This window comes from Lipotes vexillifer, unplaced genomic scaffold (assembly GCF_000442215.2).
Source record: "Lipotes vexillifer unplaced genomic scaffold, Lipotes_vexillifer_v1.1 scaffold216, whole genome shotgun sequence".
NCBI classification, from domain to species: Eukaryota; Metazoa; Chordata; class Mammalia; order Artiodactyla; family Lipotidae; genus Lipotes; species Lipotes vexillifer.
The window spans coordinates 882,505-899,620 of NW_006779100.1; the positions used below are offsets into that span (position 1 = coordinate 882,505).

At 37.7% G+C, this 17,116-nt stretch overlaps 1 protein-coding gene across 4 annotated transcripts in view; it reads right to left on the reverse strand.

The window, feature by feature from the left end:
* Positions 1–17,116, reverse strand: part of RHOT1 (ras homolog family member T1) — a 60,069-nt gene that overhangs the window by 40,275 nt on the left and 2,678 nt on the right. For 3 of the 4 annotated variants that reach the window (XM_007452377.1, XM_007452375.1, XM_007452376.1), the window contains exons 2-6: positions 8,490–8,548; positions 6,034–6,115; positions 3,748–3,791; positions 3,402–3,455; positions 3,193–3,245 (exon numbers count right to left, since the gene is read on the reverse strand). In XM_007452377.1, coding sequence (XP_007452439.1) covers positions 3,193–3,245; positions 3,402–3,455; positions 3,748–3,791; positions 6,034–6,115; positions 8,490–8,548 — 292 coding nt within the window. Of the gene's footprint in view, positions 1–3,192; positions 3,246–3,401; positions 3,456–3,747; positions 3,792–6,033; positions 6,116–8,489; positions 8,549–12,181; positions 12,234–17,116 lie in introns of those variants that run through there. The other variant, XM_007452374.1, reaches the window with a different exon arrangement.

A 17,116-nucleotide genomic window follows, 5' to 3' on the forward strand; every position in this document is an offset into this window, starting at 1 on the left:
AGGGCCAGATGTGAATAATATATAGATATTAGCCTGGTTTTCCTAACATTTAAAAAGACTCAAAGAACAAGACAAGAATGCCCACTCTCCCCACTTTTTTTCAACAAAATATTGGAAGTACTTGCCAGAAAAATTAGGCAAGAAAAAGAAATAAAAGGCATCTAAAACTGTCACTATTTGCAGAGGACATGATTTTATATATAGAAAACCCTAAAGACTTCACCAAAAAACTGTTAGAACTAACAGACAAATTCAGTAAAGTGGTGGGGTACAAAATCAATACACAAAATTTGGTTGCATTTCTATACACTAACAACAAACTATGAGAAAGAGAAATTAGGAAAACAATCCCATTTACAATTGCATCAAAAAGAATGAAATACCTAGGAATAAATTTAACCAAGGAGGCGAAAGACTCGTACACTGAAAACTGTATGTTATTGATGAAAGAAACTGAAGAAGACACAAAGAAACAGAAAAATATTCTGTGCTCATGGACTGGAAGAATTAATATTGTGAAAATGCCCATATTACCCAAAGCAATATACAGATTCAATGCAATCCTTATCAAAATTCCAATGACATTTTTCACAGAAATACAGCAAATAATCCTATTGGAGGGAACTACAAAAGACCCTGAATAGCCAAAGCAATTTTGAAAAAGAACAAAAAATCTGTAGGCACCATGTGCCCTGATTTCAAACTACATAACAAAGCTATAGTAATCAAAACAGTATGGTATTCGCATTAAAACAAATACATACATCAATGGAAACCAAACAATATGGTCAATTAATTTATGACAAAGGAGGCAGGAATATATAATAGGGAAAGGATGGTCTCTTCCACAAATGGTATCGGGAAAAGTGGACAGCCCCATGCAAAAGAATGAAACTAGACCACTATCTTACACCATACACAAAAACTAACTCAAAATGGATGTAAGACAATTTTGGTCAAAGACCTGAATGTAAGACCTGAAACCATAAAACTTCAAGAAGAAAATATAGGCATAAGTTACTTGACATTGGTCTTGGTGATGAATTTTTGGATCTGGCAACAAGAGCAAAAATAAACAAGTGAGACTATATCAAACTAAAAATTTCTATTTCTACACAGCAAAGGAAATCATCTACAAAATTAAAAGACAACCTACTGAATGGGGGAAAATTATTTGCAAATCATATATAAGAAGTTAATATCCAAATTATACATAGAACTCATAAAACTCAACAGCAAAAAAAACCCCAAAACATCTGATTTAAAAATGGGCAGAGGATCTGAATACAGATCTTTCCCAAAAAATGTCATACAGATGGCCAACAGGCACCTGAAAAGATGCTCAACATCACTAATCATCAGGGAAATGCAAATCAAAACTACAATGACATATCACCTCATACCTGGTAGAATGGCTATTATCAAAAAGATAAGAAATAAGAAGTGTTGGTGAGGATGTGGAGAAAATGGAACCCTCATATACCTCTGTGCACTGTTGGTAGGAATGTAAATTGGTGCAATCACTATGGAGGTTCCTCAAAATATTAAAAATAGAACTACCACACAATCCATCAATTCCATGCCTGGGTATTTATCTAAAGAAAACAAAAACACGAATTTGAAAAGATATATGTACTCCCATGTTCATTTACAGCACTATTTACAATAGCTAAGATATGCAAACAACCGAGGTGTCCATCAATGGATAAACAGATAAAGAAGATGTGGTGAATATATATACAATGGAATATTATTCAGCAATAAAAAAGAATAGAATCTTGCCATTTTCAACAACATGGATGGACCTTGAGGGAATTAGGCTAAGCACAGTTAAGTCAGACAGAGAAAAACAAATACTGTATGATTTCACTTATATGTGGAATCTAAAAAAAACCAAAATCATAGATACAGAGAACAGAATGGTGCTTGCCAGAGAAGTGGGTGGGAGGTAGGAGTCGGTGAAACAGGTGAAGGGGGTCAAGAGGTACAAACTTTCAGTTATAAGATGAGTAAGCCACAGGGATGTAAAGCACAGCATGGTGACTACAGTCAATAATATTGTGGAGCATACTTGAAAGTAGCCAAGAGAGTAAATACTAAAAGTTAACTGTGGGGGCTTCCCTGGTGGCGCAGTGGTTGGGAGTCCGCCTGCCAATGCAGGGGGCACAGGGTCATGCCCCGGTCGGATCCCACATGCCGTGGAGTGGCTGGGCCCGTGAGCCATGGCCGCTGAGCCTGCGCGTCCGGAGCCTGTGCTCCACAACAGGAGAGGCCACAACAGTGAGAGGCCCATGTACCACAAAAAAAAAAAAAAAAAAAAAATTGAAAGTTAACTATGCATGATGACAGATAGTAACTAGACTCATTGTGGTGACCATTTCACAACGTATACAAATACTGAATCATGATGTTATACACCTGAAACCAACATAATTTTATGTCAATTATATCTCAATAAAAATTTTTTTGAAAAAGACTCAAATGCTTCACAAATAACGTGTTCAATTAAACAATACCACGAGAATGTTTTGTTTCCATTTAAAACTCAAAATATTTATACCTAGGACCACCAATCTGCTCAGAAAAAAAGAGAATTTGCTTTTTCCCTATCATACACATATCTTCCAAAGAATTTCAAAGAAATCTCCCTGCATGAATTCCTAAATGAAGATCTCTGTAAAGATTTTTAGAGAACTTATAAAGCACTTATACATGCATTATATTTCACTGGATTCTCAAAATAACCACATGTAGCCAAGAGAAGTATTACCCACTTACAGATGAGGAAACTAAGGCTCAATGAAGTTTTAGAGCTCATAAGAGGCCAAGCCAGATTTCCAAGGTCACTCATTTTCCTCCAAGTCCTGTGCTCTTACATATTATCACATGGTGAGCAATCAATGACTTAGGGTATTGCCAATCCTCAAAAGGGCAACTCAAGAGACAGGGCACATTATAGTACCAGAGCTCTATTTTCTGCTTTGCTCTCAAATATATGCGCTGCCTCGAATAATTCCTCCCAAAAAAGGTGTGAGTGTGTAAAGAGACAGACCTATAGATAAAGCACATATGGCAAACTGTTAACTAGTGGATCTAAGTGAATAGTTTACAGATGTTCATTGTACTATTTCTTGCAACTTTCCTCTAAGTTTGAAATTTTTCAATATATGAAGTTTGAGAGAAAAAAACTACCTGCTGTCTTTGTCTGTTCTTTCATTTATGAGAGGAATCCATCGACTTGTTACCTAAAATGAAAATTAACAAGAAGTAAGCCACGATGAGGATCTTCTTTGAAAAATACTCTACCCCTGACCCCTAAAATTCTAAATTGAGGATCAATTTTAAAAGTGCCCCCACTGAAATTTAACAAAATATAGTGAAAAAATGTAATACATTCATACCTTATCAATTGAATGCTTGTTGTTAACAGCATAAACTATGCAGATAACATTAGCCTACAAGAAAAATTAACAAATTGATGTCATTTTAAAATAACACAAAAGTAGCATTTAATTACCAACTAGCTAACATAGTTGGGCCAAAGAAAGAACAAAATTGGAAAACTAAAACACTTAGCATGCCTCTAAGAGGAAAAGGTTCCAAAGGATTTACAGCAAAAATACATTCTCAAAGTCAGCAGTAACAATAAAGAACTGAAAAAGCCCTCTTGGTAAGTGAGAGAATGAAATGGTAGATACAGAATCATCACTGTTTTCCCACAAGAAAACCTATTTTTTTTTAACTTACCTGTGATATTTCTTGATGAAGTTGTTCATCACTCTGTTCTGCTTCTACAAATGACAAAGTCAAAAATTGCTTTTCATATTTTAAACACTTTCATAAAAACAAATGGCCAAGCTAAAATCCATATGACACCCATCTAACATCCCTCAAAACATCCCTCACCCCTCATGTCATTTACATGGTGTAGTGCCAGACAAGTGGCAAAGACAAGGGCAAGCCAGAGAAAGGAGAGTTGAACTATGATAAGGAAGCTGGCTGGCACTGAGAGACAAGTCTACACGAAGATAACTCAGGGAAGGAAGAGCAGAAGGCATTGTGTGATAAATCTGGGCCGGCATCTGATCTAGAGTTGAGAAGGGACTGGGAAAAGAGATCAGAAACCCAAGCGAGAGTCAGAAGCCCAAAGAGTCTATACACACAGGGTCAAAAAGCCAGGTAAGAATCTGGGCAATATAAGCTTAAGATCTAGACAGCAGATAGAAGTAATCTTAACCAGGCCTCAGAAGCAAAACTGGAGCATGATAATGAGTCAAGAAGTCCCTGGGGACTTCCCTGGTGGTCCACTGAGTAAGACTCAGCACTCCCAATGCAGGACGCCCAGGTCAGATCCCTGGTTGGGGAACTAGATCCCGCATGCATGCCCCAACTAAGAGTTCACGTGCCGCAACTAATAAGCCCTCATGCCTCAACTAAAAGATCCCAAGTGCCACAACTAAGATCCCAAGTGCCACAACTAAGACCCGGCGCAGCCAAAATAAATAAATAAATAAATATTTAAAAAAACAATTCCCTCACTGGCCCATATCTCTGGCTAGAACGGGTCTCAATGGGTGGATATGCCTATAATCCCACAGGTGCAGGGGATAGGTGCAATATATAGCTAGAATAGAGAAGTAAACAAATGAAGACCAAAGCAATTATTGACATATTAATTTAGATCACTTTACGTTAACTGTTTCCCCCCAAAATGCATGTTATTTCTGACATACAAACTAATAATACAAATGAGTACATGGTATTTCAATTTATGCTAAAAAACTGCCCATATTTTAAATATCTTCTCAAATGTTGAGTAATCAACGGGTTAAGGCCTCAATTCTAATACTAAAGTGAATCTAAGTATGTGGCTACACATATTGAAAAAGAATAATTCTGTAAATAAAGCTAGTTATGAGACTGATTGCAGCAGAAAACATCCAACTCCCCTCAGCTTCTAGTACAGTGCTGTCCAACAGAAATATGATACAAGCCATACAAGAAATTTTTAATTTTCCAGTAGTCACCTTAAACAAAGTAAAAAGGAAGAGGTAAAATGACTTTTTAATTTAACCCAAAATAACAAAAATATTAAAATTTCAATATGTAATCAATAGAAAAATTATTAATGAGATATCGTACATTCCTTTTTTCATCTTCTAAATCCACTTATATTTTATACTTAGAGCACATTTCAATTTAGACCAGACACATTTTAAGTGCTCAACAGTCATATGTATCAGACTGCGAAGTATTTCACTTCTGGAATATATGGAATACCAGCTCAGCAAAACAAAGTATTACTAATGTAGTTATACCCATTTTTAAAAATAGATTTCATTTTTTTAGAGCAGTTTTAGGTTCACAGCAAAACTGAGTGGAAGGTACAGAGATTTCCCATATACCTCCTGCCTTCATATATAGCTTCCCCCAGTATCAACATCTCTCATCAGAGTGGTACACCTGTTACAACTTCCCTTTCTTTCCAAAAGAAGTCCCAGAACAAAGTAAAATAATTTAATGACTAAGAAGTAAAGTAGTAGTGTGTAGAAAAACTTTACATTACTAAAAGCAATATAGATGTGCTTCCATTATCATATACTGTAAGCAAGATGATAACCGTTTTAGCTTTTTTTTTTAAAGACAAAGTCTGACAAATTAAAAAACAAATTTAGAACTCAAAAATTTTTCAAATTAGAACTCTTTCTACATCATCAGAGCATGCCTGAATGTCTGATAACAAAATCAACACAGAACTTCTCTCTGCAAACATACAAATTCAAGGAGGGTATCATTTGTCTGGTCATTTGCCATCCCTCCTTCTTTTTCGTTATTACAGAACCCAACTTGGTAAATTAGGGACAGAGAACTGCTTTTCATGGGGTGTGGGGTAAGACAAAAATAGTAAATGATCATGTACTGCTAGAGAAAAGGAACACCCCTCCTAAAACATTTTTTAAAGCTCAGTTAAGTACCTTTTTAAGGACTATTAAATTAACTCTACAGCTTCACCTACAAGAAGACATTCACTACCTGAGTAATCTACAATGTGCGTTGGAACTCTCTCAGGGGTGACATCAGCTGGAATGGTGATTTCTTCTGCCCGGGGAGGAACCTTCATTTGCAAACAAATATAAAAAAGGAAAAACCTTTGAATATTATCAATCAAACTTGTTAACAGATTATGTAAATTTATCCATATATTAGGCCCTTTTGCCAATACTTATCTTTACAAGTACTTGTTGTACTTTTAAATGCTTATTTTTATGCTTTACCACAGATGCAAATATATATGAAAACTATCTGATAAAACACTTTTTAAAAAAAAAACATGCGCATTTATACCTGTGTGGGCACAGGACATATAAAGGATACTTCAGCTCCTAAATTAATTTGGTGTTTAAAACTTAGATTTTTTAAATGTAGTTTTCATTCTGTTTTGTTGAAGGCTTAAGATACTCTGCAAACGAAGACCTATGTTAATCTAAAATAATCCTCAAATAAATTAATAAATTATCAAAATTCATTTCTTCTAGAAGATAACTGGCTACACAAGCCTTATGCTTAATGACCTTATTACTTAGAAAAACTCCTTATCCACGCCCAAAAGGACTATGCTAAAATGACACTTCTGGACTTCCTTGGTGGCACAGTGGTTAAGAATCCGCCTGCCAATGCAGGGGACACGGGTTCAAGCCCTGGCCTGGGAAGATCCCACATGCCATGGAACAACTTAGCCCGTGCACCACATCTACTGAGCCTGAGCTCTAGAATCCATGAACCACAACTACTGAGCCTGCGTGCCACAACTGCTGAAGCCCGCGTGCCTAGAGCCCGTGCTCCGCAACAAGAGAAGCCCCCGCTGTGAGAAGCCCGCGCAGCGCAACAAAGAGTAGCCCCCATTGGCCTCAACTAGAGAAAAGCCTGCGCGCAGCAACGAAGACTCAACAGAGCCAAAAATATAAATAAATAAATAAATAAATAAACTTATAAAAGAATAAAAAAATAAAATAAATAAAATAAAATGACAATTCTAAACTAAATTAAACTATCATAGAAAACCTTTAGGTATTATAAACTGAGTGATCCTAATTAACGTTACTGATTCCACCCACCACATATGAAAATACACTCCATTTTACAAATTAAGCTATGATTTATTTAACTATCTTATTTAAGAGAAAGAAAAGCAAAAGAAACAATGAGTGGGACTTCCCTGGTGGCACAGTGGTTAAGAATCCACCTACCAGTGCAAGGGACACAGGTTTGAGCCCTGATCCGGGAAGATCCCACATGCCGTGGAGCAACCAAGCCCGTGCGCTGCAACTACTGAGCCTACGCTCTAGAGCCCGCGAGCCACAACTACTGAGCCCGAGTGCCACAACTACTGAAACCTGCGCGCCTAGAGCCCATGCTCTGAAACAAGAGAAGCCACCCAATGAAAAACCCGCGAACCGCAATGAAGAGTAGCCGCTGCTCGCCACAACTAGAGAAAGCCCGCACGCAGCAACAAAGACCCAAGGCAGCCAAAAATAAAAATAAATTAAAAAAAAAAAAAACGAAGCAATGAGTGGTCACATGGCAGTTGTAATTTTTGAAATAACTACCACGTAATACATCAAATTCCTCTCTAAACAGCAAAATTGAACAGATATTCCTAATTAAACAAGAGTAAAGAAATGATAAATGCAAACCGTGGCACTAATAATACCTACTATGTGAAGAAAGAAAATAAAAAGAAATAATTTTCATCCCTTTCGCATTGATCCCATTCCTCATAACAATATCTTAACTTTACATAAGGCCTTAGCCAACAGTCCCCCATACTGGAACTTCCAAAATGTAATAAATAAATACATTGCCAGCAATAACAAAACCACCTAACTTTTGGTGGCACTCTATTATTACTAAGCTTATCTCATTTGAGATCCGTAACAATCCTTTGAGGCAGGCAAAGGTGGAATGAATCAGATTTTTTATTTGTAAAATGATGCAGGTGGATAATATTTGAGGTTTTCAAATACGTGTGTCAGAATCCTAGTGGTTCTAATGCCTCAAAGACTGGGGAGTGTCAGATGGAAGGCAAGCGGGGAGCCAGACCTTTTACCCTTACTTCAACTAAAGGAATACTCCATCTGTTCTATATTTTGGGCTTATGAAAAACATTAAGAGAGGATGATACAGCTTAGATATCTCTAACATCCCTTTCAGCTCCCATTTTACAGATGAGACAACTAAGGCACAGAGATGACAAATGTCCTAGCCAAGATCAAAAGTAAGAAACACAAAGGCCTTACTTAGTGAACTCAGAACTAGTTTGACTCTTTCTCCTATACTGTATTTCAGAGATGTCTTGTAAAAACTACCACAAGCCCTTCTAAAAGTCATAACTATCAGAAAGAAACCACATGCAAAAATATATTCTATTTAACTCAATTTTGATAAAATTTTAAAAAATTTAAATATAGTTAAGAAATAAAAATGTTTACCTCTTCTGGGAATTCTTCACTGACCAGAGACATAATCAGTGATGTCTTCCCAACTCTAGCTGTGAAAAGAAGAAAGAATTACTTTAATAAAGTATTTAGATTCTACATAACCTCAAATTTAGCAACCACACGGGGAAGTCTGTTATTTGTTACCTAAAATCAGAGGCATCCAAATTAGCATGTTTTAGTACAATTCTTAAATTATATCTTTTTCTTCTGCTTAGTAAAGTTACACATATTCATTGTTTAAAACAAAAAATTACCAAAATACATAAAAGTAAAAATCTGCCATAGTATCCCCCACTGTTTAACATATGTAGTCTCCCAGATTTTCCTACACTTATATTTAACATAATAATAATTTACCACAGTGGACTCAGAGTATTTATACTATTTTGCAATCTTCCTTTATCACTTAATTATGTATTTGGACAGTATTCCATGTCAATATTTTTAAATCTCCTGGGACGGGGAAAGGGAAGGTTATTATTTAATAAATATAGCATTTTCGATGAGGATGAAGAAAAAGTTTTAGATGTAGAAAGTGGTGATGGTTATACAACACTGCGAACACATTTAATGCCCCTGAACTGTACACTTACAAAAGGTTAAAATGTTTAATATTGTCTTGTATAGTTTATCACAATTTTTAAAAATAGCAATAGTGCACTTTATACTAACATTTAAAAAGCTTCCTACATTATTTCTGATAGCTGTATAAGAATCCATTGTATGATGTCATAATTTATTAACGTAATTTCCTAACAATGAACAGTATTCAAGTTTTCACTTTTATAAACAATGCTGCAATGAGTATTTTTACAGGATAAATTCCTAGAAGTGGAACTCAAGTTAGCATGCATGATCTTTTTTGTTTTAATAGACATTGTTAAATTAGCTCCAAAAAAGAATAAACTAATTTACATCCTCACCAATAGAAGAGCAGAGTGTCTATTTCTTTATATCTTTACCTCATTTCTTTTTTAGGGTATCATATTTAAAGGTTTAGTAAGAGCAAAGATACATTCCTGTTACATTTTCTAACCTAGAAATTTTTTTTAACGCACAAACTTAAATTCTTAATCTTCTTTCTAAAAATGGACTTTCATTCCCATCATTTTCTGATAATATAATTACTATTGCTAGATATTCAAATGCTTATCAACTAAATCCTCTTGTGATTCTAGAGGAAAACAGTCCACCTGCCTGTTAATCTCTGCCATAATAGAAAATTATACATTTCAAAAGTCAAGTCTAGGGTTTCCCTGGTGGCGCAGTGGTTGAGAGTCCGCCTGCCAATGCAGGGGACACGGGTTTGTGCCCCGGTCCGGGAAGATCCCACATGCCTCGGAGTGGCTGGGCCCGTGAGCCATGGCCGCTGAGCCTGCGCGTCCGGAGCCTGTGCTCCGAGAGGCCCGCGCCCCCCAAAAAAAAAAAAAAAAAAAGTCAAGTCTAAATATAAAAGAATTAGAAAATGTTAAAGTTAAGGAAAGTCACATTCCTTTTCTAAATGACTAAAAGAAAGGGTGACTAAAAATACAAGTCAAAGGACTTCCCTGGTGGCGCAGTGGTTACGAATCCGCCTAACAATGCAGGGGACACGGGTTTGAGCCCTGGTCCGGGAAGATCCCATATGCCGTGGAGCAACTAAGCCTGTGTGCCACAACTACTGAGCCTGTGCTCTAGAGCTCACGAGCCACAACTACTGAGCCCGCATGCCACAACTACAGAAGTCCACGCGCCTAGAGCCCGTGCTCTGCAACAAGAGAAGCCACCGCAATGAGAAGCCCGCGCACTGCAACGAAGAGTAGCCCCCGCTTGCCGCAACTAGAGAAAGCCTGAGCGCAGCAGCGAAGACCCAACATAGCCAAAAATAAATAAATAAAATAAATAAATGTATTAAAAAAAATACAAGTCAAGTCTCTGGAAAAATGATGACTGGCGAGAAAAGAGAGCACTGGTCAAAACAACTTAGAGGGTGTGCTGCAAACAAGCGGGTGCTGCAGATGGAGGGCAGATCAGATGGTTAACAGGTGTCTTCTAGCTCTGATTTCTTCAATCTTTACAATTTACATGTGTAAGAAGGCTTGGGCCTTCTTCAAGTGGCTGACAATAACATAACATCTCCCTGAGTCACGGAATCAGGAGCCCATCATCACAGAACTGCTATAACCTAGTTATTGAAGGCAGCTTATCCAGCTCCCCACAAAAATTATAGATGAAGAGCTAAGGGACCCAGCCACAGTGATTTTCTCATGGTCTCACTAAGAGAATAACCCATCTCCTGATAGCTAAGCAGTGTTCTTTCTCTTTCTTATGCCAGACATTAAAAATTATTGCTAACACAAGTTAGTAATACAGAAAAGGAATGGTGACCACAAAAGTCAGGAAGCACCCCATACACAAATACTGTGTAACTTAATTAAAATATTCAGATTCACTGGTGACTAATCCAGCAACTCTGGCTCAATTTTTTTTTTTAATTTATATTCAGAAAATTTCAGACTTACAGAAAAACTGCAAAAATAATTCAAAGGAGTCAGGTCTATCCTTCAATCAAATTCCCCATATGTTGAACAACACAGGTGTGAACTGTGCGGGTCCACTTTGACACAGATTTTGTTTTTTCAATTGCAAATACTACACAATCTGCAGATCTCTGATGTGGAATCACAGATACAGAGGAACACAGTAAACAGTGGGCCAGCTATAAGTTATACAGAGATTTTCAACTGCACAGAGGGTCAGTATCCCTAACCCCTGCTTTGTTCAAAGGTCAAATGTAGTTATCTTAAAATGGGCCAAGCCACCGTCCTCTTATTCCAGATACTTAAAACAACAAACCTTTTAGAAGATCCAGTGCCTGTACAATACCTGTGACCTTTGACCTTCTGGGCCTTTCTGGCCCTAGGAGAGATGTCTGCTTTTTCCTTGGTTATCTCCAAAATCCTACAACTATCACCAGCACAGATGTTACCAGAAACTTTTCCATTTCTGAAGAACTCTCCTGGATATCTTATACAGCTGACCCTTGAACAATGAGAGGGTTAGGAGTGCTAACACACGCACAGTTGAAAATAGTGTTACTTATAGTCGGCCTTCTGTATCAGTGATTCATCTATATCATCATCCCTGGATTCAAGCAACTGCGGATTGTGTAGTACTGTAGTATTTACTATTGAAAAAGATCAGCAGATAAGTGGACCTGCGAAGTTCCAACCCATGTTGTTCAAAGGTCAACTGTACATGTCTACAATGTTATCCTTGATCTACTAAGTTAGGAATGGGAAAAAATGAATCAGATACTCAATAGTCAGATACTCAGTCGGATACTCAATAACTCAGATGCTCCTTGGTAACTAAAACAAGTCCCACTGTTGGTCCTTGAGAAATGTGCCTACCTTAATACCCTGATTCTTCTTCTGATACCCTGATAATCCCCTTTTTAGAATTACCTTTTAAAAATTTTATTTGTATCCTACCACTCAAAGGCCCTCATCAGTTTCAGAAGAAACCTACCTACCTTTGAATCCTTAACTCAAAATGTTAAACAAAATCTTCAAAATTAAGTCAATCAACAATATCAAAAAGCCTATTAGTTTCCAAGATAGCAAAGGACTTGTTTCTCCTTAATCACCATCACTCAGGATCCCTTAGCAAAATGCAGGTCTCCAACAGGTGTTCTGTGTTACCTTTAAAGTTCCCCCTCACCGTAATCTTTAAAATGCATCCATTCTTCCTCATCTCTCTTCTTAAAACTCATTACGACAACCCTTTTCTTGGTCATAGTCCCTTTTCTGCTTTTCTCATGGACCCTCTGTATCCCCAGTGATATTTTCAGAAGAGAAAACGAACATTCTGAGCAAGTTCAGATTTCTTCACAGCTCAGCTCCTCAGGGCAGTTCTGGCTACCTGCAGCAACTCCTGCCAAAGCACAGACCTGTGACCATGTCCGTTCCAACAGGGCAGGCCTCAGAGACAGGAAAGGAAACGGCTTGGAGACGAGGCACTGTAAAGACGGCAACAATTAAAGAGCTTTACTTATGCTTGATCATACAGACTTACAAGACAGCGATACCAAAGGGTGGGGATAATTAATTTATTTGTATGATACTACCTTTCAAAGTGTGACATTTCTACTCATTCGTATCCTGCCTCATTTGTTAAAGAATCTGAGGCAATTTAGAACTCACAACATAACAATAAAACAATCCCATGTAGTTTCTGAAGTAATTGGATAATAAAAGGACTTTTAAAAAATCAAAGAACATGAATCTCTCCCACATAAAAATCCAAGAGTGATTTCCTTTTTAAAACAAGTTCAAAATTAGAGCAAGAGAGAGAGATTACAGTGAATTTGGGAAAAAATGAATGAGCATGTTTTCATTAGTACCATTTTGGGTTTCCTTTTGGAAGAGCAGTGAAATGACAGCTGCTTTAACTAATAAAGGATTATACAGATGTGATTTAGTTTCAAAATGCTTTGGTGAGGGACTTCCCTGGTGACTCAGTGGTTAAGAATCCACCTGCCAATGCAGGGGACACGGATTCGAGCCCTGGTCCGGGAAGATCCCACATGCCGTGGAGCAACTAAGCCCGTGCGCCACAACTACTGAGCCTGCGCTCTAGAGCTCGCGAGCCACACAGGTTCGAGCCGTGGTCCAGGAAGATCCCACGTGCTGCAGAGCAACTGAGCCCATGCGCCACAACTACTGAGCCTGTGCTCTAGAGCTCGAGCCACAACTACTGAGCCTACGTGCTGCAACTACTGAAGCCCACGCACCTAGAGCCCATGCTCCACAACAAGAGAAGCCACTGCAATAAGAAGCCCGCGCACTGCAACAAAGGATAGCCCCCTGCTCACCACAACTAGAGAAAGCCCACGTGCAGCAAGGAAGACCCAACAGATCCAAAAATAAAAAAAATAAAACAAAAATAAAACATTTAACAACAACAACAACAAATGCTTTGGTGAATGTAAAGTAGGGCTTTTTTGCATCTCTTAAGGCCTACCCACCTAACCTTGAGTGAGACTATCAAAGAAATAATGAAGCAGCAAGTTTAAAATTAAAGTTAAAATAGGCCACTTTCAAGCTAATTTTAATTGAGAAAATAAATGAATGTCTTGAAGGGAAAAAATTTAGAATATTAAAATTTTAAAACTCTTTAAATAAGCCTATAATCAAAAAGGTTCCTTATGGGAATCCCCTGGCGGTCCAGTGGTTAGGACTCCACGCTTTCACTGCCAAGGGCCCAGGTTCGATCCCTGGTCAGGGAGCTAAGATCCTGAAACCCACGTAGCACAGCCAAAAAAAAAAAATCCCTTATGACAATGGAAGATGAGTATAAACGTTGCATATTTTTAACTACTCCAGAAAATAAAAATTATTTCCATAAAGGAACAATATGCCAAGCTCTTCTCTAATTATTGTACCAATTAAATTTTATATTTAATATAATATATACTACAAATATTTTATATAGCACAATTTTATGATAAATATAATTAAATTTAATAATTATATATAATATAAACATTTTAATATAAATATTAATATGGAGGACAAAAAATTATCCTTTGTTAGCCAGACATCTGATGGTCTCTATTTCCTCTATTTTGCCTGAGAAATATTAAAGTGGTCTATAAAAATTAAAAGCATGGCCACAATTATCCCCAAGGACAGAAGACCTTCTGATTCAGTTCAACACAACATGCTACAGTTCTGTCTGAAACCCCATGCTTCTAAGTAGGTCATCCATGGGAAGCATAATTCATCATTATAGAACAAATTATCTAGATTTATCCCGGCTAAAAATTTGTCTTTTCATCACATCTTTTGAACATCTAGTTCTAAATGACAGCAAATTCTTAATATTCATGAAGTGGAAGTAATATTCCCTGGTTCCAACTGCCACCCTACCAGCCATATTGACTATTTTTCTTGATAACAAACACCCCATGCTTCAAGTAGCAAAGGGACCTACCTACTCCTCATTTTTATCTGCTTCTTTATTAAGAAGCCTTGCTGGCTCTTCTTAACTTATTGTAATTAGAATACACAGGGAGGAGGAGAGTAGCTATGAAGTTGTATTTTTAACTGGAAAATTTTAGCATTTGGGGAAATAGCTGAGCATTGTTCCAAAGGAAAATTTCATCAACCATATGCAGACAATGTGGGCTGCAGAAGGACAAATGCTATGGTCTATCCCTCTCCTTCAAACTACGTCAACACTAGTGCCCAACTGGTGCCGGCAGAGCAGAAAAGACAGCAGAGAACAGGTCTCAGTACATATGTAAGGATGATGTAGAAGAGACTCTATATGAATAGAATAGGCTATGTAGAATGGACTTTCTACGACCAATCACCCAGGTACTATCACCCAGGTGATAGTAGGTACCACACTGTGCTGTGTTATCTATCACCAGACACAGTATAATTGAAACTGGAGCAGTTTAATCTTCAAATATCATTCTAACAAAGACCAGAATGGAGAGCAATATGGCTTTAAAAAGATCATAGAAAGTTTTTCTCCAAAATAAATGCTACCTTATTCCTGAAGTCTCTTTGACTCTTATACCTGAAGAATCTTTCTCTAACTCCTTTAAACCTCCAAGATGGCCTCTGGTGGTTCAAGGAGAAGCTGACCTCTTTTGGCAAGGACTATAATTCCTGGCAGCCAAGACATGAACTAGACATGGCACTGCCATTGTAAGTCACTGGTCTACTTCACTGCCAGAACACAGGAATCTCCCCAACAAAATAAAGCTAAGAACATGGAACAAGAGACTGGATGAATGCTGCCCCTTCAAATCCTAATAACCACATCAGACCAGATTTTAAGAAGGGAGAATGATCACATTTTTATGACTAAGAGGAGTGGTTTGGAAAACAAGGAAAGTCTAAATAAACTAAATAAACTAAACTAGCTTGAACTCGTTCATTCTTTCAACAACTATTTGAGTGCCTACTTTGTGCCAGGCCTTCTGTAGGCCTGGGGAAATGGCAATAAACAAGACCAATCCCCTACAAAGCTTACCTTCTAGCCCAAGTAACAACAGAAAAAAGTGAACAAATATGTAGGGAAGTAGGGATAAGGCCTGGGTCAGAGCCCTCTTATAGAGAAAGCAAAGTAAAGGAGAGAGTAGTACAAGAACAAAGCAAGGGCCAGATTGTGAAGGACTCTGCAGGACTGCATTAAAAGTTTAATGGCCTTGGGACTTCCCTGGTGGTCCAGGGGTTAAGACTCTGCACCTCCAGTGCAGGGGGCATGGGTTGGATCCCTGGTTGGGGAACTAAGATCCCGCATGCCTCACCGTGCAGCCAAAAGTTAAAAAAAAAAAAAAAAAATTAATGGTCTTTAAGTGAAAGTAGAAATATCAGAGAATTAAATGGGTAACACGATCTGGGATATTTTTTAAAGATGACTCTGTCTGCTACATGGAGAACGGACGAAATTAGAAGCAGGGATACCAGTTAAGGAGATATTACAAAAGCCTAGGCCAGAACCAACCAAAGTGTGAGCTAGTTTGGCAGAAGTTTCGATGATAAACCAAGCAGTTAGACAAACTGGGTAAGAGCTACCGGACTCATTTAAAAAGAGGATAACAGTTCCACTTTCTTAATTAATTTGACCAGAAGACAAATATATCTCAATTTAATTTAAAAACAAGACTTCACTAAAACTAAGACTATCTTGTGTACTTTTTTTTTTTTTGTAGTACACGGGCCTGCGCCACCAGGGAAGCCCCTCTCTTGTGTACTTTTAATGCAGCTACAGGATTTAGATAAAAGGTTAATAAGGCTCATTGCTCATATTATAACAAGGACATCTGTTAAGCATACTAATGCAAATCTAGTTAAATGCAAATTCTGGCCAATGAAATTGACCGTGGAAAGTTATAACCTGAAGAACTAAGTTTCATGTGGTTGAATTTTTAAAAATTTTTAATTTTTTGTTTTGTTTAAAGAATGGTAATTAACTTTTAATTTGGCCTGAATAGTATTCAATATGTTCAATAATTAAGGTAAGGTGAAGAAGATACTTAAAATACTTTGGCTTTCTCTACAAATAAACACCTTAAAATTTATAGACAGCCTAACTTTTCTGATCTAAGCAGTCAATAGACATTAAGCAACCAGTTAGCATTAAAGCCTGGCTGGCTCAGAATCCAAATTCTGGATGGGTCAAGAAAAGATCCATTTCACCTCCAGAGTACAGTATAGGTTAAGCCAACAGAATGTTGAAACTGCTCACAACTGTTTGGGAGCCTCAGTGAATGAAGCTGCTGCTGTGTGGTTCAGGGATGGACACTAACAGCAATAAAATGTACTGAAGTGATTGAGAAAGAACAGGCTTTACAACAACTCCAGAGACGATGCTCCTTTTTCTTTTTGTTTCCTATTTCCCTTAGTTAACCATCTTAAAACTACAAATGAATTATTATGACTTCTTCCTTAAAAAGTGGTTTTCCTGGGCTTCCCTGGTGGCACAGTGGTTAAGAATCTGCCTGCCAATGCAAGGTAAACGGGTTTGAGCCCTGGTCTGGGAAGATCCCACATGCCGTGGAGCAACTAAGCCCATGCGCCACAACTACTGAGCCTGCGCTCTAGAGCCCGTGAGCCACA